A 23,229-nucleotide genomic window follows, 5' to 3' on the forward strand; every position below is an offset into this window, starting at 1 on the left:
GGAACGGGGGGCGGGGGCGGGGCCCGGCGGTCACGTGGGCTCTGAGGCTTGCCCACCGCGAAGATCCCAGGGAGTCGTGTTGACGGAAGTTGCTTTGCCCCGCAGGCAGTCAGACGCTGACAACCATGAACTCTTGGGCCAAGGGCAAGAGCTGCTTGGCCGCGGGCTTGCTACAGAATCAAGTGGCCATCGTCACGGGCGGGGGCACGGGCATCGGAAAGGCCATTGTGAGCGAACTCCTGCATTTGGGTACGTGAGCAGGCCCCTGGGCCAGGGGACCCAGAGCTAGAGGTCCGTAGAGACACGGCTGGCATTACCTGGGGTCGGGAGCCAGGGAGCACTACGCGAGGCTGGGAGAGTCTGGAGTTGCAGAGGTGTAGATGTGGGCGAGATTGAAACCGCGGGGGAGAGAGGCGAGTTCTAAAAAATTGTGGAGAAGTGTTGGGCGATGAACCACTACCCTGTTTCCCCGAAAATAAGACCTAGCCGGACAGTCAGCTCTAATGCGTCTTTAGGAGCAAAAATTAGTAGAAGACCTGGTCTTATTTAACTATAATATAAGACCCGATCTTACATAATATAAGACCGGGTCTTATATAATGTAATATAAGACCAGGTATAATATAATATAATACCGGGTCTCATATTAATTTTTCCTCCAAAAGACGCATTAGAGCTGACTGTCCGGCTAGGTCTTATTTTCGGGGAAATAGGGTATTAGCGCCCCGGGTAGGGAATAAGGAGACCTGTGGAAACATGCTATGGAATTAACCATGTGGAATTACCCTTCTATATAGATGGCCTAATGAGTGTTTAGAAAACACGGGAAGAGTTCATTTAACTGGTAAAGCTTGTAACACATTAGAGGCTCCCATCATATAATCTTCTTTCGTCACTTATAATATTTACCATAACTTGAGTGAAAGGAGGACTTTGTAAGCACATAAACAAGGAAAGAAACCACGAAGGGGAGAATAGATAACATGTACCCATATGAAGATGTATATTGTCATTGAATTAAAAAACAATAAAAGGATATTTTAAAGGCACATGAAGAAAAACATTTGCAATATACAACAGATATATAAAGAGCTCTAACAAACAAATAAGGAAAAGTTCTAACACACTGATAGAAAAATGGGCTTTAATGATATGGACAAAGCATAACAAATGAAGAATTAAAAATAAGCAATAAGCATATGAGAAAAAATCACTTTTATTGGCAATAAAATGCAAAATAAAACAATAATAAGATGCCATTGTTTTTATAACAAAATTTTAAAACATTGAAGAAAATGAAAGTATTGATGAGGGATTGAGAGAAGGTAGGCAAGGATGTAAATAATTCCAAGCTTTCTAGAGGGCAATTTGAAAAAAAAGGAACCCAAAATGTTAAAAATATTCATGCTCTATGACCTCGTAATTCTCATCTCAGTAATTTATTTTAAGGAGGTAATTAGAGACAAGCACAGATGTGTATACAAAGATAGTATTGAGTAGTGAAGCATTTGAAATTAACTAAATATTCATTATAAAGGAAATAGTTAAATCAATAACAATGAAATATTGTGTTGCTATTTAAACATCTTGCTACTGAAGACTGTAGAGAAATACATACCTTTTAATTGAAAAAAGTAGGATTCTAAAAAAATACAGCATTCTAATATGATTATTAATGAAAACTACAGTATATATGCAGAAAAAGACTGGAGGTTTATAGCTTTGTTAACAGCAACTACTTTTTCTGGAAATGATTTGAATTATAAGGGGTTAAATTGTCTTCATTTTTCAATTTTTTGTGTGAACGTGTAAGTTGCCTTTGTTTATGACTGTATTTCTAATGCCAGGCACATAGTATGAACTGAAAAAAACAAAGTATGTTGAAAACAATGAAAATACATATCTTTTTTAATAAGAAAAAAGGAAAATTAGCATTTCTTAATCTGGCCCTGGTATAGCCTCATCACCTTTATTGCCCGCTCCACTCCACACCAAACTCTATGCCCTTTCTGGAAAATCCATGGGAAAAATAGAATCAGTTATCATTTTATGTGAAGGTCAGAGACTAGGCTTCCTACGGATTTGTTGGATTCTGGTTCAACCTTGCACAACCCTTTGTGGGTTTTGACCTTTCTTCCAATTTGGTAAGTTTGCACTGCCCAAACACTACATGTCAGAACCGGGGCACAGTGGCGGACTATTTTTATTAGGATAGAATGAAACATTAGGACAGTGTCTTCTAATCTTTTGGAAGCCATGGATCCCTTTGAGATTGCAATGAAAGAGGCGGAGTGCCTTTCTAAAAACATTTCATATACTTAGAAAAACCCACATATGTAATGAAGGTGTATTAGAAATGGATTTCCTTCAGCGAAATAATATACAAATAATTTTTACTATGACTTTCTAACCTTTTTTTTTTATGCCAGAATTAATGGCTACTTTCTGAAAATTATTATAGACGCTCAAGTTGGGCAAATACAATGAAATAAAATGTTAGCCAATTCTGTTGCCAGGGAAAAGTCAACTATCTTTTGGTGCGAATTACAAGTTGAATTTTCAGACATGCTTTTAAAAATGCTGATCGTTGTGTTGTCTTACATATCCAAATGATCTTGACTGTTCTTTTTTTCTGAGAGGATGCTGAAAGCCCTCATGAGAGTAGGATCTAGTGAACAGGATTGAAGCCCTCTTTGTTGGACATGTGCTGTTCGACTGGGAGTCCTGATTCCATCAGGGAATACCTAAGGTCATTCAAGTTGAATTCAAGTCAGTTTCTTTTCTTTGTGCTCACGTTAATCACTCTCTTTCTTTGCCTATAGCAGAAGTTAGGGACGGTGGTTAAAATGAAAGTGGGAAATGCAAGTGGAAATTGTGAGGCAAGACAGTACTTTCTCTTGCGCTGGTGACTAGGCTTGTTATCATCTCAGCCCATCAATAACCAATGTTGAGGTTGGACCGGCCTTTGTGGTTCTTACTATGATTTCAAGATGCTCTTCAGGAATAACCATCAGGAAACTTTGGAGGAAAAAAAAGGGGGTTTATTGCTTACAGGACCTGGAAATTACATAGCACACTTGAGGCCACAATGTGAGGACGGGGTAGAGAGAGAACATGGGGCCTGGGGTTCTGCGTTTATTGGGGTAGAGGGTGAGGGCCTGAAGTTTGACAGACTCACGCTTTATTGGTGAGTTTAACATATAGGAGTGTGAATTTAAAGCAGAGGAAGCGAAAAAACAAGTAGCGCAAATAGTTATCGAAAAATCAGCCAAGATCTCTAAAACAGAGGAGCCTCAGTAGGTGGAGGTGACCTGGCTCTTTATCTCTCCTGTGTGGCACTGTGTTTACTGAAGATAGCCATCTATGAAGTAGATGCCTAGACAATCACAGGTTAAGTCAGGCATTTGCATTACAACCCCCGACCCTCCCCGCAAAAGAAACAGTTCCTATTTCCTCCATCTTGACCAAAAGCAGGAATCATAATTCATCTGTTTTTACTAGAACACATGCAATATGTGCTAAACATTATTATTTGTGGAATTTGGATAACCAGTGAAAGCAAATTACTTACTTGGCTGTTTTCTCTTCAGGCTGTAATGTGGTCATTGCCTCCCGTAAATTTGATAGATTGAAATCTGCTGCCGATGAACTGAAGGCCAGCCTGCCTGCCAACAGCCAGTCTCAAGTCACTCCCATACAATGCAATATCCGTAAAGAAGAGGAGGTAATGCAAATATATCTCTATCACTTATTCATTCATTTTAATTTATAGTAGTCGTTCCTAAACCGGACTGTGCTGCAGGTTTTCCTTTGGTAGCTGTCTCACATGAGGTTCATGAGAAGCATAGCCTGTGAAAGAGAGTAGTCTAATGATTGATTAAGTCACCTAAGGAGAAGGAGAGGAATGGAAGCAAAATTACAAATTTAGCTTTATAATCTGGGGCTACTGTGGTACCTAGAGTTGCCATGGACAGTGAGAGATTGTAAACTCTGTTATTATCCTAGAGCTAGCCATCGGTCCAAGGAGCAGATTAGGTTATTAACCAGTTTGCTTTTGATGTCTTTCTTTAGGTGAATAATTTGATCAAATCCACCTTAGATATTTATGGGAAGATCAATTTCTTGGTAAACAATGGAGGAGGCCAGTTCATGTCTCCTGCTGAGCATATCACTTCAAAGGGATGGCATGCTGTGATTGAAACCAACCTGTCAGGCACCTTCTACATGTGCAAAGCAGGCAAGTGTGATCAGTAACCTCAGAAGTCAGGGTGTCTGTTTAATGATCATAGAGAATTCTGAAAAAGAAGTTGTTAGGGGCTCAGAAATTCCATGGCGTCAACATTTACTGATTTACTCACATACGACATAGGAATGTAAATCACTGCATTTCTGGATGGTAACTTGGCAATATTCATAAAATATGGATATCTTTTGATCTTATGATTTTATTTCTAGGAATTTAACATGAGACAATGATTAAGGATCTGTACACAGGTATAGCTACAAAGTTTGTCATGAAATTAAACTCACTCGCTTACTTTGTTTTTAAGAAATGAATCTATTAAATCTGTTATAGGGGACTGTTAATTTATTCAGTCAAGTCTTTCGGGAGAATACCAGAATCCACGTTTTTTCTAACTACTAATTAGGATGTATACATAGTTTTTGGATTAAAGGTTATGTTTCACATAATGTGTAAATATTAAACCCCTGAGGTTGGGTAACACAAGGGTTTCCTTTCAAACTGTCCAAGATATTTTCATGATGCAAAATGTAGAACGAGTATAATTCTGACCCAAAGGATCTTTAGCCCAACGTGAGATACACTTTATATTCTTAGTATCTCTAAGTCAAAGCTCTTGCAGACATTCCCGAGCTTCATTTGAATTTAACTAGCAATACAAAGCTCTGTATTCGTTGTGATACAGGATTGGCTGCTCCAGTGTAGAGACCCAGAAAAAAAAACACAACACTTTAAATAAAATAATGAAAGGGTTGAGAACAGTGTCCCTAAGATGTGCTACTTTGACATGTGGATTATTTTGAGCTGAAGGCAATGAAGACCTTGCAAATTCAGGGGAAACATCTACCCCTTCCTTAACTACCTAGAAGAATCTAAATTGGGGGCCTTAGCCATAATCAGAGTTATTACCAGAGATTCCTTTTTATGACCTGTCTACAGGGCAGGGCAAACATCTAATTACTGAACATATGCATATACTCTTCTTATCCTTCAGTGACTTTCCTCCCCTCTGAAGCCCCAGGGCACCTTACCTCTTCCTTAGCTCAGAGTGCCATATATACCTCTTTTTAACTTTTTCTCAGAACCTCTCATGTGGGGTCTCTGACTCTCTCATGTCTGTGGGGTTTCCATACCTATATATATAATTCAAATTGCTTATTTTCTCTTCTTAATTGTTCTCATGTAGATTTAATTAGACCAGCTGGAAGAATCTAGGAAGGTAGAGGGAAGTTACTCCCTCCTCCCCAACAGTTTATTTGTCCTTCACATAAAAAGTCTAGGTAGGTAGTCTAGGGATATTACGGTAGTTCCATAATCGTGAGGGACTATGATGTTGTGATTTGTAAATACACCTTCTATCCGAGGTTCCTGGCTCACAGCTCCCCAAACCCTTGGACTTTCCTGAGCAGTAAAAGCAATGGGAGCATCTTTTGTTATATTTGGTCTCTTGTCCTTAGTTCTTGAAATCACTTCAGGGCCATAAAGGTGAAATGGGTGTCTGGTTATTCATAATAAACCCTTATCAACCACAACTGAATTTATGTTAATCAAGTGACTTTTGGAAATCCCTTAAAGATGGCGGTGATGCTGGTTGCCAGGGAACCAACTATGAATAGTAGAAGGTTGGAACTTTCAGTCCCGCCCCCTGATTTCTGGGGAGGCGGGAGGGGCTGGAAGTTGCATCAGTCAGCAGTGACCAATGCTTTAATCAGTCATGCCAATGTAATGGGGCACCCACAAAAACCCAAAAGGATGGGGTTCAGCGAGCGAGCTTCCAGGTCGAGGAACCAAAACACTTCACAGGCCGCAGTGCTGGGCCCCGAACTCTGTGAGGACAGAGCTCCTTTGCTTAGGACTTTGTCCTGTGTATCTCTTCATCTGGCTATTGATTCATAGCCTTTAATAAACTGGTAATCTAGTAATAAACTGGTAATTTTATTCTTTGTAATAAACTGGTAATCTAGTGAGTAAACTGGTTTCCTGAGTTCTGTGAGCCGCTGTAGCACATTAGTGGAATCCAAGGAGGAGGTTATAGTTATGGGAACCTCGGATTTATAGCCACTCAGAAGCCCAGGTAACAACCACCTGGACTTGTGACTGGCATCTGATGACTATCCCAAATATCTTGAAGAAGTATCGCCATAATAGCCCTGGAAAATGTTAAGGGAGAAACACAAAGATAATTGCACTGTAAAATGTATAGTAGTATTTAAGCAGAAGCAGAATATCTAAGGTAATTTAAATAAACTTATTCTCCTTTCTTCTGCTAGGGTCAAATCATTTTGCAGATTTTTAAAATATTTGATGTGGCACACACTGCTTTATTTATTTTCATTTCCACACATTTCTTGGTGATTTATAACCATTTATTCTTTCAGATGAATTTGATATTCAAGTTTCTCTCTCAGAAATTCTGGGGAGTTTGATTGGAATTGTGTTAAACTTTTTAATACTTTGGAAATAATTAACATGTTCAAATATTGTCTTCCCATGATGACATTAATGAATTTAATTAATGAATTAATTAATGAATTTATTCATTAATGAATTTATCTTTTATATCTTTCATTAATGAATTTATCTTTGCATTTGTCTTTGAATTTGTCTTTTCATTAATGAATTTATCTTTTATATCTTTCGGCAAAGCTTCGTGGTTTTTGTCATGGAGATCTCATATTTTTTTATAAGGGTTACACCTAGATATTTTTTTATGGTTATTGCTCTTTTGAATGGGCTTTTTTCCCATCCAATAATTTACCAAACTGGATTATTGTTGGTTTATAGATGAATTATTTTTTCAAATTGATCTTGTAGCTTTATCTAATGATTTGTGGCTTTATTTAATAATATGTCAAATTAGTGTTTCGGGTTTTCTAGCTATACAATGATGTTGTCTAAAAATAACTACTGTATTTCATTGAGTCAATGTATAGTCAATCGTGAAATACATCATTAGTTTATATATTGTTAACAAAGTAAAACAGTACTATTTGTAATTGCAAGCTGCCACCAATTGGAAGACATTGCAACTTCAGCAATGTGAAAAAGTTATCTTAGATTTAAAATGTATTTCATGTCTTCTTTTCTAGTGGTTTTACTCCTTTTTTTTTACTGCCATATGTTAAGAATTGGTAAGAACTCACAGGAAAGCATATTTATTTTTGCTTAATTTTCTAATAGTATTGAATTGTTCTCTGGTCTTTACATTCTAAAAATTAGATTTCTGTTGAAGAGAGTCTTGAGGTATATCTCTAGCCTTGTCTTCATTTGTATGACTAGAATGGATGCCTATATGTCAAATTGGGCTTCAAAAATGATAAAATATTTAAGAATGAAGTTAACAAAGAAGTGTAAGACTTATATGCTAAAAACTACAAAACACTATTGAGAGAAATGAAAGAAGATCTAAATAAATGGAAAGACATTCTATGCTTATGAATTGGAAGACTCAATATTGTTAAAATGGCATTTCTTCCCAAATTGATCTGTAGGTTCAATGCAATCCCTATCAATTTTTTGCAAAAATTGACAAGCTGGTCCTACAATATATGTGGAAATGCAAAGGACCCAGGATATCCAAAACAATTTTACAAATGAAGAAAGTTGGAGGATTTATACTTCTTGATTTCAAAGCTACTTCTTGGTTTGAAAACACTGTGGTACTGGCATAAGGATAGATGTATAGATAAAGGAACAGATTTCAGAGTCCAGAGATAAACCCTTATATTTATGGTCAATTGATTTCTGTCAAAGGTGCTAACGCAATTCTATGGGGAAATGATAGTTTTTTTCAACAAATGGACTACGACAGTTGAATATCCACTTGCAAAATGACCCTTACCTCACACCATAAATAAAAGTTAACCAAAAGTCCGAAATGGATCATGGACCTAAATACACAAAGTAAAATTATAAAACTTTTAGAAGCAAACAAAGGAGAAAATCTTTCTGACTTAGGTTAGGCAAAGTCCTAAGATATACCACCAACAATACCATCCATAAAATGTAAAATTGATAAACTAGACTTAAAATTAGACACATTTGTGCTTCAAAAGACACCATTAAGAAAATGAGAAGATAAGTCACAGACTGGGAGAAAAAATTCCCAGATCACATATGTGAAAAAGGTGTTGTAGCCAGAATACAAAGAACTTACATAATTCAATAATAAGAAAACAACCCAATGAAAGAATTGGCAAAAGATTTAATAGATATTTCACCAGAGAAGATATATGAATGCCTAATAAGCACATCAGATGGTGCTCAGCACCTTTCATTCGTCATTAAGGATATGCAAATCAAAACTTAAGTGAGATACCATTTCATACCTACTAGAATGGCTATAATCAAAAAGTCAGACAATAATAGTGTGGAGAAACTGGAATCCTCATGCATTTCTGGTAGGAATGTAAAACTGTGGAGACACGTTGGAAAACAGTTTGGCAGTTTCCTAAAAAGCTAAAACGAGTTACCGTATAACCCTGTATACCAACCGTAGGTATCTACCCAAGAGAAATAAAAACTTGTTTCTATATAAAGACTTATGTTCATAACCACTCAAAAGTGGAAACAATCTAAATGTTCATCAGCTGGTGAATGAATAAATAAAATGTGGCATATCTATACATGGAATACTATTCAGCAATACAAAGTAACTATTGATAAGTGTTACAACGTGGATAAACCTCACAAATGTTCTAAGAAGCCATACATAAAAGACCACATATTGTGTTATTTCATCTACATATGTGAAATGTTCAAAAGAGGCAAATAAATAGAAAGTAAATGAGTGTTTGCTGTGGGATAGGTTAGGCTGCAAATAGGCACAAAGGAACTTTTTGAGGTGATGGAAATGTTCTAAAACTGGATTGTGATGATGGTTGCACAATTCTGTATATTTATTAAAAATCAATAAATTGTACACAAAGTGGATGAATTTTATAGTATGTAAATTGTACCTCAATCAGGCTTTTTGTAAGAAGAAACATAAATTAAAATTTAAAATATATCAAATAGGGTCAGGACACTTTAAGTATGATTTTCATTTGTTTGTTTCCTGCAGTTTACAACTCCTGGATGAAAGAGCATGGAGGATCTATTGTCAATATCATTATGAGTACTAAAAATGGATTTCCAGGGGCTGCGTAAGCATTTTAATACATTTTTTCCTATATGTCAAAGGTTCAGAAATAGCCAGTAAAACCAGGAAATCACTGAAGTAGTATTGAGTACAATTTTATTGTGCACATACCAAAAAGACAATTTGCAAATCGGGAGCACTTAAGCCAAAACATGGAATGAGGTTTGGGAGTATTATATTGTTATAAAGCAGTTTATATAGTGAGATCGAAGTGACTATTTATTCTGCACAGTTATTGTTTATAGTATTCAATTTTTCTGTGGTTACCTCATACACCTGGGAAAACAGTTTAAGTTTGCCTATAATTTCAAGGGGCATAAGCAATAGATGATCCAGGTTAAGTTAGCCTTGCAAAATAAGCTAAGTTAAGCTTCATTTGCATGACTAACTTTTTTTTTTCTGCTGGGGAACTTTCAAGGCTTGTCTCCCTTTGCTTTTGATTTTAACAATTGTCTTTGGGTTTTGTCCTCTGAATAGGGGGAGTAGGATAGGGAAAATGCCTTAAATCTAGATCATTAATCCTTTATGAGTTGTGATCTCAATACTTACCACTTCCCTTTATTTGATCTTTAAAAATGTACTTCTAAAACATTCCCATTCATATTATCGTTGCCATATTTACCAAGAAAAGAAAAGCAAACAAACAGGATACTCCATTTAATAATTTTTTTTATTACAAATATGTCCCAAATATTGCATGGGACATTCTTATGGTAAATTTTTTTTCATGATCTGAAATGAAAATTTAGCTGAATGGTCTGTATTTTATCTGAGAACCCTAATCCAGGGTTCTAGTCCAATGTTACATCATTGTTTGGAGACATCTTTTTTGCTAAGGTGTGGAAATGAAACTAACCTATGTTAATTTAGATTTGAATATCTTGAATATGCCTACTAAATTTTAAGCAGAACTGCTAAATTGTTACTCCATAATGAAGTCTGACATGCTTGACTCTTATTCTGATTTTGATAGATTTTTACAAGCAAACTTTTTTTTTTTTTTAAAGAAAGGAAATCAGTGAACTAATGTAGCTTGCTGGATCGATAGATTCTTTCATAATAGTCTAAAAGTTCATCCAAGTAGACCAGGTAGAAAAATAATATGCCGGGGAGCTACTTGAAAACCATATGTTTAGCAGTTAAAAAGTCTAGTTTAAAAAGATTACTTTTGCTCATTTCTTTAGTATCTTTTATAAGTTCTGATTCCTTTCATTTTTTTAAATTAAAGAAAGTTTTATTTTTATTTTCCAACATAGAATCTTGATTTTAATGAAATGAACCTACCTTAGTGTAATAACAACAATGCATGATAGTGTATATATATATATATATATATATATATATATATATATATATAACTGTATAAGGTAGAAAGTCAAATCCTCTATACCCTCTCATCCCAGAAATCACCTGTTAACTAATTAAAATGGTGATCTTAATTCCTGTGTAATTATTAAGTAATGTGTAATCTGTAGGGTGATATTTTGCCACTATGTGAATATTCTCTTTGCCATGATGATTTTAGCAAACATTGTTGATCTTTATTACATTGAGGGTGAGAAAATGTTGATTTTTTTTTATTTCAGAATTCTCTATTTATTAGTTGATATTCTTCCATTAAGACTTTTACTACAACTATCCCTTCATCGTATTAAATTTTTTGGTATGGACTTTGGATTTCTTTTCAAATTCATTGTTTCAAATGAATATGAGTACATTGTCTCAAATTTAAAAGAAATTTGTATTGTTTCCACATTTTGCTACTGTGTTTCCCCGAAAATGAAACCAAACTGGAAAATAATCCCTAGCATGATTTTTCAGGAGGACATCCCCTGAACATATGCCCTAATGCGTATTGTGGAGCAAAACTTAATATAAGACCCAGTTTTATTTTGGGGGAAACACGGTATTACAAATAATCTGCAATGAATAACATTGTAAATATCTATTTCATATTTGTGGAGGTATATCTTCAGGGTACATCTGAAGGTTGGGTTGCTGAGTGAAGGGTTAAATGCATACCGTTAGGTTTCTAAATTTCTTTCCATTTTACACTGCTACCTGCAACGTATGAGAGTGCTAGTTCCCCACAGCCTTACCCAAAATGGGTATTTCAATTTCTGGACAACTCTGAGGGGCAAGAAGTGGTATTCTCAGTGGAGCATCTTTTCATTTGTTGAAGGACTATCTGGGTATCTTTTTTTTTTTTTTTTTGTATGTGTTTGAACTATATTACTATCTCAGCACATTTTTCTATGGGGGTTTTGATCATTTTTTTCTTAATTTCACCTGAGGCTAGTCTATTTTCCATTACAGTCTATGCAAGGGAGTTTAGACTGACCTGCTGATCTTTTAAGTCATTGTCAGCAATTACAAGGGGAAGAGGTGAGCCAAAAAGCAACTCACATCTCCCATGGACAGATAATTTTTTGTGGCCCAAATGCCCATGAATGGGTGAATGAATAAACATTTGTAATATATCTATATAATGGACTAGTACTCAAAAATAAAAAGGAATGAACTATTGATTCATGCAACAACATGGATGAATCTTAGATAATTGTTCTGAGTGAAAGAAGCCAGGTGGAAAAGAGCATATACCATGGTGGCTGTATGGCTCAGTTGGTTACAGCGCAAGCTCTGAACAACAGGGTTGCCAGTTCGATGCCCACATGGGTCAGTGAGCTGCGCCCTCCACAACTAGATTGAAGGCAACAACTTGCCGCTGAGCTTCCAGAGAGGTGGCTGGATGGGTCAGCTGGTTAGAGCGCGAGCTCTCAACAGCAAGATTGCTGGTTCAATTCTCACATGGGATGGCGGGCTGCGCCCCCTGCAACTAAGATTGAAAAAAAACAGCGACTGGACTTAGAGCTGAGCTGCGCCCTCCACAACTAGATGGGAGAACAACAACTTGGAGCTGATGGGCCCTGGAGAAACACACTGTTCCCCAATATTCCCCCCCCCAATATATACATATATATTTTAAAAAAGAAGAAAAGAGCACGTACCATATGATTTCATTTATGTGTATACATTGTAGGAGCATTTTAAAATTTTGTTAGTGCTGAATTCACTGAGAGTTGCACATGATTCTGCCTCCTGTTTATAACTTACACGAAGAAAATGAAGCAATGTGACAACCCTAAGGGCAGTGTATCTTTCATAATCTGTTCTTGCACAGATTGTAAGAGGTTTTAAATCACATCTGATACTAAATCACATTAGTACTTCAGAAAGTTTATCAGGAAATGAGTGAATGTGAGACCTGTCATTCAAATAGTAAGATGACATCTTACCTATATCTGGATCATAGTCCAGATAAATGCCAGTCCCTCTGGGCTTTTCCTGTCGAAGAAGAATAAGTGGAACAGTGCCTCATTCAACATGGTTGTCATTCCACAGCTTCTATAGTCACCATTCCACCCTCTGACAGGGTCCCTTTGCCTTCGTGAGAATGAAGTCTTTATGAACCCTCCATGGCCCACTCAGGCTGGTCATCCATCTGTGCCAGCCAGAATCAAATCCTTCAGCACCCAGGACTACTGGATACGCCGTAAATCTCTTTGGAGTCAGATGAACTCTGCTTTTTCTTCATAAAGGTTACAGACTTTTTTTTTTTTTTTTAATCCCAGAGACAAGCAGATTAGGATGTGCTGATTTGGGATCCAGAGTCACTTCTTTCAATTTCCTGCCGAGCTGAATACTATGAAGGAGGAAGACTTCAAGGCATAGCGCGCTGGGGCTTTCAAGCTTTCACACCTGTTGCTGGTGCTCTTGACATCACACTCTTCTCTGCCTCCTTTCGTGGATCTTTGAGTGTAACAATGTAGTTTGAAAATGCTGTTATATTTGCATTGAGTTTCTATCGAACTTCCCTTTTCTCTGGCAAACCTTGGGAGAACCGTGTAGGGGAGGAAAAAGAATTTTCCCTCTACCCTCTGAGTTCTTAGCTGAGACCCCTGAACTAAAAGACAGGTTAACAAGAGGAAAACAAGCAGAAGTTTATTCATGGGATACATGGGAGATACCCAGGGAACATGAGTAATTCCCTGAGGTAGCTTAGAAATCAGACTTAAATACCATCTTAATTAGGAAAGGGGAGGGGAGATGTAGGCCTTGTAGAAGGGAGTGGATGCTTTTTAGGAAAGATGAGTGGGCCCTTGGAAGAAGAGATGGGAGGTATGATAGTTTGTGACAAAGTTTGGGAGTGGCGTCGACTTTTAGTTTCCTCTCCTGTGACAAGAATTAATCTTTCATAGTTGGTGAAACTCTTGGGGGAGAGGATTTATGACAATGGAGTTCCTTTTGGAGGATCTGTCTTCTGGCAGAAAAGGGGAGTTCAGAGAAAGCCTCTCCCTGCATTTGCTGTTTTTCAAGTGCCAACAGCTCAAAATAATCGACACGTCAAAATGGCCTATCTGGGAGTGAAATGTCCTAAACTTCTAGAGTCATATTTTGGGGTGGCATTCTCTGCTACCCTTACCCTGCCTCGAGCTCATGGTCTACAAACTGGTTCAGGTGCCCAAATTCAGAGAGTAATTTCTGTCTCTGTTTTCCTACCTCTCTCAGTTCTAGTGGTTGTCTCTCTTGGGTGGTTCCTGGTTTCTGATTGACTGCCTCTGGCTTCTCCAGGGGCTCTGTGTAACTGTGGCGCCTTCTCTGGAAAGGCAGGACCTCCTGCGGTTGCCCTGGTCGTCGGGCTGAGTGCAAGTGGGCAAACATCTCGAGGTCCTGCTCACAGAAAAGGGCCAGGATGTGATTGTACGTCCTACATAAGCATGTCAGTTCCTGCCTCTGCCTCTTGCTCCCAGTGGTGTATGGAGGAGGTTGGTCATCTTTCAGTCATCCTTCTCAGTTGAGTGTCGCTCCAGAAAGGCCCCTCCTAGCACTGGTGGTGACAGACAGGGCAAGGGAACCTGTCCTGTAGATCCACTAGAACTTTTTGGTGCCAAAGCAACAGAATTGTGGCCACATTTGACGGTGATGGGGTCACTCAGGTAATTCCAAGAGATGGAGCAGTGGCTTCTGCCTGGGGTCCCAGCAGGGCTGCTGCAGCTGACGCTGGAACTGACCTGGGTTTTCTTCAGGGAGGTTGGTCTCAGGAGGTACTCTCTGGTGAGAAGCAGGTACACCCTCAGATCTTACATACTTGGTCTTGACGATCTTGTCGTTAGAAAGTCTAAGCCATAACGTATCTGTACCTTCTGTAGACCCCCACACGGATGCAGACCTACCCATTTTCAACCTCTTGTCTGGAAATATATTAAAATTTATTTAAATGTTGGTACATCTAGAAACTGTATAGAAACTGTTTCTAGCCTGATGTATGAATTTCCTATCCCTTATTAGCTAAAATTGATTTAAAAAACAACCACCCTTGTAACCCTCGAAATGACCAATTGGTTTGTTTTTCTCCATAAGAGAAAAGTCCTTCACAATGGTTCTCTTACGCTGATGTGAGCTGGAGGACTACACAATGTGAGATCTGTGTGACCATCAGGTCACTGTGGTTTGGCTTTACTACGGAAGGGCCTACTTCTTTCCCATTGTCCAGAGACTCAAAAAGACAACCTCATGTCAAGAAGATGGTTGTGGGGCTCTGACAAGTCATTGGTATGTCACCTGTCGGTCTAGTGAATGAGAGGACTACTCAATAGACTCTGATTATAATGTTTATATTTTGTCTTTTAAAGGCATAGTGGCGCTGCCAGAGAAGGTGTTTACAACCTCACCAAAACCTTAGCTTTGGAATGGGCCAGCAGTGGAGTAAGGATCAACTGTGTCGCCCCTGTACGTAAACGTTCTATTTGAAAGCTGTTGACAAATTGTGCTCTTCTGCTTATTTTGTGTTTTTAACAGAGGTATTTTTTTAACATATGTGTATACTACAAAAGATTGGCTTTTAAAAGTGGCTAAAATCAGAAGGAAGTAGCCTTTGATTTACAAATATTCTTTGATTGGATTGTCAAGAAGGTTAAAAATTAAGGCAATGATTCTCAATCCAGGCTGTATCTTAGAGAATTATCAGATGTTTAAAAAATAGTGATGTATAATCTTGAATCCAAACTACATAATCCAGGCATCGGTCTTTTTAAAAGCCACCCAGGAAATTCAAATGCACAGTGAATGTTGAGAACCTCTGCTTTAAAGAATGAATTTTTCTGGATCATTTTGTTTGTTATTTCTTGGTATATCAGTAATCCTTTCTGTATTAGGAGAGAGAGAAACTTAAAGTCAAAGTTATAGGAAGGAACTCCCAGTTAAAGATCAATTAAAAGTCAAGAGAAAAATTCTCTGAAACGTAATGTAAGTGGTGGGGGGAAAAAATCACAATATGATTAACTTCAAAAACTATCATTTTTGTGTGAAGTAAGATACAGCTTGAGCTTTCTTGAATATTGCATATTGGCCATGTACTGAGAGACATTAAATGAAACATCTCACTCATCCTGCAAAACTCAGTACAAATCCACTTCTCAGTGATGTTTCCTGCTCATTGCTAAGATAGTAATCATCCCTTGATCTGAAACTCTATAACATCTGTGGATATCATCTATAGATCCGTCTATATAATCTATAGCTATTGTTACCCGTGCTATTCAGTGGGAACGAAGCATAAACTAACTTGTTGACATTAGTAGAAAATCTCATCTCTAACAAATTGCAGGCTCCTAGCCAGAAACTTCATTTCTCTTCAGTCCTTCATAGCTGACATTACCATGCCCATGTTACACTCAGGTATTTATAGGATAAATGAAATGTAGTTCCGTTCTTAATGTTGATACCTTGGAATACTGGCCTCCCAAAGTGCCTGTCTTGAAAACTTTAGTGGTATGTTAGTGTTACAAGCAATCACTAAAGTTGTATTTGTCCTCCTGAGATATTTTTAGGTTTAATGTCTGAACCATAGTACTTCTAGAAGATTGTTTAATTAGAAACCCATATATCATCCCAGTATCATTTGGAGTAAGTCATCCCGACAAATTTCCTCATCTTACTTCCATGCATCCTGTTTCCTTTCCTCCTCCCCATAACTTCCTGTAGTTTTGAGCTAATTAAAATAGCTTTATCCTGTGTTACAGTTTTTGAGTCATTTTCTTGGCTTTATAAACCCTTGAAAGCCAGTGAACAATTTTCGTTTATTTATGTTGGATTCAAATGTTTTATTTATGTTTTATTTGTGATTTCCCTGTAGTTGACAAGCCCTGAAAATGCTGCATTTTCTAAGTCTCACATAATCATAGTCCAGTCCTGTATTGTACAACAGAGAAGCCTAGTGGAAGATAAAATAACTCTCCTGTCCCATTGTTCCCAGTTAAGTGCCTCACTGATCTACTCGTATATTTATGCTTTCAGAAACCAAGTCTTTTACGAAAAAAATCCAGGGCTTGGCTGGTTCTGAAGGAAGGGAAGGTCACAAAATGAGCATTCAGATAATCCATTTGTAATGGTGGTTGACTATATTTCTTTGATAATATTGAGAGAAATTAATATTAGAAATAAGAAATTTTCTATTAAACTGAAACCACGTAATTTTGGGTATCGGTTGATAGATTGCCTTGATGTCTTTACAATTAAATTTTAATTTTGTGTGCTTTGTTTTGGTCCTGTTTTGTTTTTAAACATAGGGAGTCATTTATTCCCAGACTGCTTTTGACAACTATGGTCATTTGGCAGAAGAATTATTTGCAAGGAGCTGTCAGAGAATCCCAGCTAAAAGACTTGGAGTTCCTGAGGAGGTAATATATATTTCTAACATTAATTAGAATTACTTTGTTTTATACTTTGGAAATTGATGACCTTATTTTGTCCTCTTTACATAGAGTGGTTGGCTCACAGAAGTGGTGATTGCTCCCATTGCCACCAATCATTTCCTTGGGCTTTCTGGCCCTTGGCAAATACCCTGGTTGTGCTTTGAATACTCACGGCAGTCTTGATTCAGGAGTAGATGCAGTGTGAATTAAGAGCAGCATGTTTTTGTTGTTTCATTTCACTTTTAAGCTCCGTTGTTTTATCCCATGACACACGTTGGTACACAGGACCCTAAGTAAGTCACACAATTATGACTCTCTGGAGTTCCATACACGATTTCCATAGGGTGGCCAGATTGAAGGATGTAAGAATCAGTAGCTTTCTTAAATGTTAGCTGTATCAGTCTTAAAATGTAATTTTAAAAAAGGATATCTTTTCCACAGTAATAATAAAAACTAAAATACCACCTGGAGTAAACTTAGCTCTAAATGAAAAAAAATTTATTACTGAAGAACAGAAAAAAACACACAAAAAAAAAACCCCAAAAGACCAGAATAGAGACATGTCAAATTCCTCAATGGAGAGAATCGATTTTATTAAAATCAAGTTTCACTAATGTATAAATTTAATATATTTTTGAAATTTAACACATTTATTCTAAAGTTTGTCTAGAAAAATATTTATGTAAAAACAGCCAAAAAATGTGTTGAATGAGAATAATGGGGGGGATTTGACCTTCCTGATATCAAAACATACTATAAAGCTATACTTATTTACAACATCTGGTGCTGGAATAGATTAAAATAAGTGCAATAGAATGGACTCTTGTATCAGTATCATGTATATATGGGAGTTTATAGAATACAAGAAGCATGTCAGATTGTGAGGAAAGAAGAGACCATTCAGCAAAAATCCTGCAGCAATTGGCTGTTCATCTAGAAATGAATTAGACCCCCTATCTCATATCACATACAAAATAATTTTCAGATATATTAAAGTGCTAAATATGAAAACCATAAAACTCTTGAAACAAATGTGTTTTAATTCCTAGAACTAGCTTTCATTATCAGTTTGATGTATATCTTTCTAGAAATTTATTATGCACCCACAAAAATATCTATATTTATTGATTTTTTCTTACAAAAATAAGAAAAAGTAGCAAGTTTTCTGCAACTTGCTATGGATATGCCATAATATATTTAATATACCCTGTTGTTGCACATTTAGAATATATATATATATATATATATATATATATATATATATATATTTTTTTTTTTTTTTTTTTTTTTTTTAAGGAGGGGGCAGCTCACAGTGGCCCATGTGGGGATCGAACCAGCAACCTTGGTGTTATTAGAACCACGCTCTAACCAACTGAGCTAACTGGCTGCCCCCTATTTATATTTTTTGATATTGCAGTAATTCTGCAGTGAACATCCTTGAACATAGTCATGTACTCTTGTGTGAGGGAATAACTTTCTAGAAATGGAATTCTTGAACTAAAACAGATTTGCAAATTAAATTTTATGAAAATGATTTATTAAATGTTAAATCAAACATTTGATGAGCCATTTTAAGCAAGATATTTAGATATTTATTCTGAAAACTAAGAGGGGTTTTAAAGGATTTTAATCAACGGAATTATAGAATTAAATTTTTATTTTGGACAGAACACTCCTTTTGTGTATGTGAATAATATCTATATTTAATGTATTAGAAATTGAAATTGTGAAATTTGAGAAATGTTTATCAATTTATTTAAAATAATAGCAATATAGGCATTATGTGTTAAAATAAGTAGTATTTTTGGTGAAAAATTGCTACATTTTTCAAAAATGAAAGAAAATAGTTTTTTACATTTGTTTTACATTTTTACAAATGTCTTTAATGTATGGCTTAATGGAATACAGCTGGATGTTCATATTTGCTGCTTCATTCAATCCGCTGCAATATGTAGTTTTGGTTAAGCATATGAAGAAAATCTAGCTTCATGCAGATGTACAGTTAGAAAGGGAGGAGCATTTTAATAGCCTTTTCTGATTATTGTAGATATTTCTTCATTAATAGTCAACAAGTAGCAATTTTTTAAAGATTAGTTCCAGTGTGGAACCTGGAACCATGTCAGTGAAATTTTTGTACCCTGTTACATTAAAATCCATTGGTTTTTCTTGCACTTTTTCTGGGTCTTTCGCCTATAGATGATTTTGTAACATCAGGCATTGGTCTTTTGGAAAATATTGGTTCACTGAGTATTTCTGATCTTCTAGATGTTGACACACAATTCTAAGTGTTGACATAAAATATCAAAAGATTACGTTAGTTAACATCACCACACATCTCTTCATAAAAATCTTAAAGTAATAGAAAATTGTCAGACTCATAGTGACAAGTACAAGTTTTCCAAAATTCTAATTTTCACTTGAAAGTTCAAATGTTATCATTGACAACAAATACTGTCACTTGTTTCCTTTGAAGTGCCAGTCTCACTGTGTTCATTTTTGAAAAATGCCCAATATTCAAGTATGAATAACTGTACTTTGTTAGTCAGTCTTTCAACTAAAAAAAAATGGTGTTTCATGGAAAAAGTGTCTAGTTCATATTGCAACTCAACCACACATCCTTTTCCTTGAGACAACCATCATACGTAGATATGACAACACACCATGTGAACTTGTTTTGTTACCTATTTGATGAAAACTACCTTCAATTCTGAAAGTTAACCAGTTAGGAAGATTCACTCCAATAAGCTCCTTTCCAAATCCAGCCAAACTACAACTCTCTCACCCAAGTAACCATGACCTTTGTTAAGTCTTTAAATTATCAGAATTTCATTAGTTCAGTTTAGCTCCATGTTGAACTCCAAAAGTTAAAGCAAGCATTGAATATTTATATGTGTTTTACCTAGCAGATAGGTTCAATTAAATTCAGTATTATTTGATGGTGCCTAGTCTGTGGGCAAATATTGTATTAGGAGCTGGGCAATGCAACATCTCCTCATTTGGGGGAAAGAGATACATAAAGATTCCTTCATTCTGTACACAATAATACTGGGTGGTGGGTGGCCCCATCCTTTGACAGTGTTTAGCATAAACTAAGCACGTTGTCTTCACCCTAATCTCTTGCCTGATTTTCATGATACTCAAATAGAAAAAGGCAGTTGTCTATGTGCTGTCAGATTATGGCGCAGCACACCGGAGGATTCACGTAGTAGTCATGTGCTCTGAGAGGTGTTTACGCAGGAATGGGAAGCAGCCCAAACTGGGGTGTGCCTCCTTTTCTGTATGCATGTGTGTGCTTCCATTTACAGGTCTCCCCCTTGGTATGCTTCCTGCTGTGTCCAGCAGCTTCCTTTATCACCGGACAGTTAGTGGATGTGGATGGCGGCCAATCTCTGTATAGTCACATGTATGACATACCAGGTGAGCTGTGAAGAAATGAGTAGTCACTAACTTTATGCCTTTTCATGTTCACATTTCCAAAATGTCTTAAGTAGTTACTTAAAAGATAAGGGTTTTCTCTTAATAGAACATCAAAATGTGCAAAATGTTTGTATTCATGATATGATTTTCAAAGGAAATGTTCCTAGTCACAGAAAATACTGAAATATCTTTACTATAGAACTTTATTAAGGGAAAGAAACCCTAGGTGACTGCTTCTCCCATCCTCCAGTGAAATGATTTTCTTTTGTATTTCTAGCACTATTTTTATCAGTACAAAAAACATTTTTTGAGCTTTTAGGGAAAGCAGCCACATTTATTTTTTCAGAATATACTCCCTGAAATTGTGAGTGGGAATATTCAGCCTTGCCTTCTAGTGTTTTCTTTAAGATTGTCAGCCTTGGAGTGAGCATGCCTCGGACGGAAAGCTGGCTATACCCTGTTTAGCTGTATGATCTTGGGAAAATTAATTTCTGCACACCTCCATTTTTCTGTCTATCAAGTGGGGTCACTTAATAGTATTTATTTGGTAATCTGTTGGGAGCATTAAATTAGATAATGCACATTTGAAGCCCTGGGTCAGATACGAGATGCTTTCAGATACAACTCAAATTGGCTTAAGCCATAAAGGAATTTGTTGACTCCCATAACTGAAAAGCAGGTGAGACTTGACTCAGCACCTCCATGATCTCATCAAAGACTTGTTTTTCTTTTACCTCTGTTTTCGCTTCTATGATGTTGGCTTTGTCTTAAGACTGACTGTCCTGGTTGCAGGATGGTGACCTGCCACTCCTAAACCTATGCTTCTTTGTTCACATCCAGCTGGACAGAGAGGGAGGCGGTGGCAGGGGAGGAGGATGACTTTCAGCATTTCTAACGAAATTCTGAGATCTACTCTGCTTTGGACCAGCTTATGCAAATGTCCATGCTCAACCAATAACCAGAGGAGTGGAGTGCACTGATTGACTTAGATCAGTCAGTCATCAGTCAGTGGTCTAAATGGGGTCGCTTACCCAGAGCTGCAGGGAATCCTAGGTGCCAACAGCCTATTGGAAAGAGGAGATGGGGGATTGGATGCTGGGGAGGCAACTAGATGTGCCTGGTACAAAGTAAGCATGTTGTGTTAAAATCATCAGTATTATTAAGGAAGTAATATTTATTGAATGTCTACAGTATGCCAAACACTGTACATAGAGTGTCACATTTAAATTCTCACAACTTTAAAAGATAGATACTGTGATCCCCTTGAATAGATGAGAAAACCAAGGTTCAGAAGGAGTAGCTTCTCCAAATTCAGAAAAGCTAGTAAGTGGCAGAGCTGGGATTCAAATCCAGGATTTTCTCAAAACCTATGCCATTTGTCCTAATAATTGCTTTTTTTCTTTTTAAGAAAAGGGGTGAACCAGGGTAAATAAGACGAGGGATTGGTGGAAACTAGAAGGACTTCTGAGGTTAATAGATTTGCATGTGACGTGAGGTTTTCACTTACTTAACAGATCATGACAACTGGCCCAAGGGAACAGGGGACCTTACTGTTGTCAAAAGGATGAAAGACTCCTTAAAGTGTGAAGCCAAGCTCTAACCTAAGGAAAGAAGGCGGTGTCCTGTGTCCCCAAATGCCTTCAGTCTTGAGAATGCCTTCAGTCTTGTATACTTTATAGGAGCTTATAATTTATGGGGAAAAATCGTCTGGTGCTTTTTTAATGTTATCAGTTTTGACTATGCAAAAGCTATTCTTGAAATACATGCATTTTTAAGTCCCAACTAATGACCTTTAGCTTGTGTTTTAAAAAAAAAAATTTTAGGAATGGAAATTAACATACTTTAGGATTATACTTTTTATTTCTAAGAAAGGTATTTGAAAAGTGAAATAATTTCAAATTAATAACTGAGTATCATGATCTCCCAGAAGATTTTACTATTTAATTGTAAAGGTGGGCAATAAATCTCAATTGTGGCATCGTTATGATTCTGGCAACCAGAGTTATACAGTGATTCATTTTACCTGGCAAGTACTTTTGGATCAATAAAGCTCTATGGTAATTATTGGTGTGTGGTTTGCTTTGCTCAAGAAGTCAAATTTGTATGAAATCTCTTAATTCAAAAGGAAAATAAAGTTATGTATAATATATTTTTTGCAGTCCTTGATTTGTGTCTTGATTTCTTATCCAAAGTATTCCCTTTTCCCCATGTTGTTTTTCCTTTTGTTCTCAAACTTGGTGTGTGCATTAATTTGCTGGAGCTCTCATAACAAATACCACACACTTGGTGGCTTAAGCAACAGAAATTTCTTTTCTCATAGTTCTAGAGACTAGAAGTCTGAGACCAAGCTGTCAGCAGGGTTGATTTCATTCTGAGGCCTCTCTTTTTGGCTTCTCTTTTGGTCTTCCCTCTGTGTCAGTGGCCTAATCTCCTCCTCTTATGAAGAGGCCGGTCATGTTGAATTAATGACCTCATTTAATCTTAATTACGTCTTTAAAGGCCCTATCTTCAAATACAGTCACCTTCTGAGATCCTGGGAGTTAGGACTTCAATGTTCGCATTTTGGAGGGGACACAGTTCAGTCCGAAACTCTGCCTCAGAATGCTCAAGCCTCAGGAGCAAGGCCAGATGAGGGTGAGGGAGGTGAGGGGCCTGGGGAGCAGCATTTAAGGACC

At 36.9% G+C, this 23,229-nt stretch overlaps 1 protein-coding gene across 3 annotated transcripts; it reads left to right on the plus strand.

The window, feature by feature from the left end:
* Positions 1-41: 41 nt before the first annotated feature.
* On the plus strand, positions 42-22,701 carry PECR (peroxisomal trans-2-enoyl-CoA reductase). 3 transcript variants are annotated; one of them, XM_033112638.1, is made up of 8 exons: positions 42-249; positions 3,591-3,724; positions 4,072-4,213; positions 9,306-9,387; positions 15,077-15,173; positions 17,012-17,122; positions 20,443-20,554; positions 22,069-22,701. In XM_033112638.1, exons 1-8 carry the CDS (start codon positions 126-128, stop codon positions 22,152-22,154), a joined length of 888 nt encoding a protein of 295 aa, XP_032968529.1. In that variant the 5' UTR covers positions 42-125; the 3' UTR covers positions 22,155-22,701. The 3 variants fall into 3 exon arrangements, with proteins under 3 accessions (XP_032968529.1, XP_032968528.1, XP_032968530.1); XM_033112637.1 differs by having other exon boundaries at positions 4,072-4,237; positions 22,069-22,618; XM_033112639.1 differs by lacking the exons at positions 17,012-17,122; positions 20,443-20,554; positions 22,069-22,701 and adding an exon at positions 16,579-16,800 and having other exon boundaries at positions 4,072-4,237.
* Positions 22,702-23,229: the final 528 nt, after the last annotated feature.

Source organism: Rhinolophus ferrumequinum, chromosome 8 (genome assembly GCF_004115265.2).
Source record: "Rhinolophus ferrumequinum isolate MPI-CBG mRhiFer1 chromosome 8, mRhiFer1_v1.p, whole genome shotgun sequence".
In the NCBI taxonomy this organism is placed as follows: domain Eukaryota; kingdom Metazoa; phylum Chordata; class Mammalia; order Chiroptera; family Rhinolophidae; genus Rhinolophus; species Rhinolophus ferrumequinum.

Bases quoted from the DNA above. Each gene is read 5' to 3' on its own strand.
- PECR (XM_033112637.1), top strand. From the start codon at position 126: ATGAACTCTTGGGCCAAGGGCAAGAGCTGCTTGGCCGCGGGCTTGCTA. The intron at 250-3,590 runs GTACGTGAGCAG...TTTTCTCTTCAG, and splicing joins GAGCGAACTCCTGCATTTGG to GCTGTAATGTGGTCATTGCC. The intron at 17,123-20,442 runs GTAATATATATT...TTCCATTTACAG, and splicing joins GACTTGGAGTTCCTGAGGAG to GTCTCCCCCTTGGTATGCTT.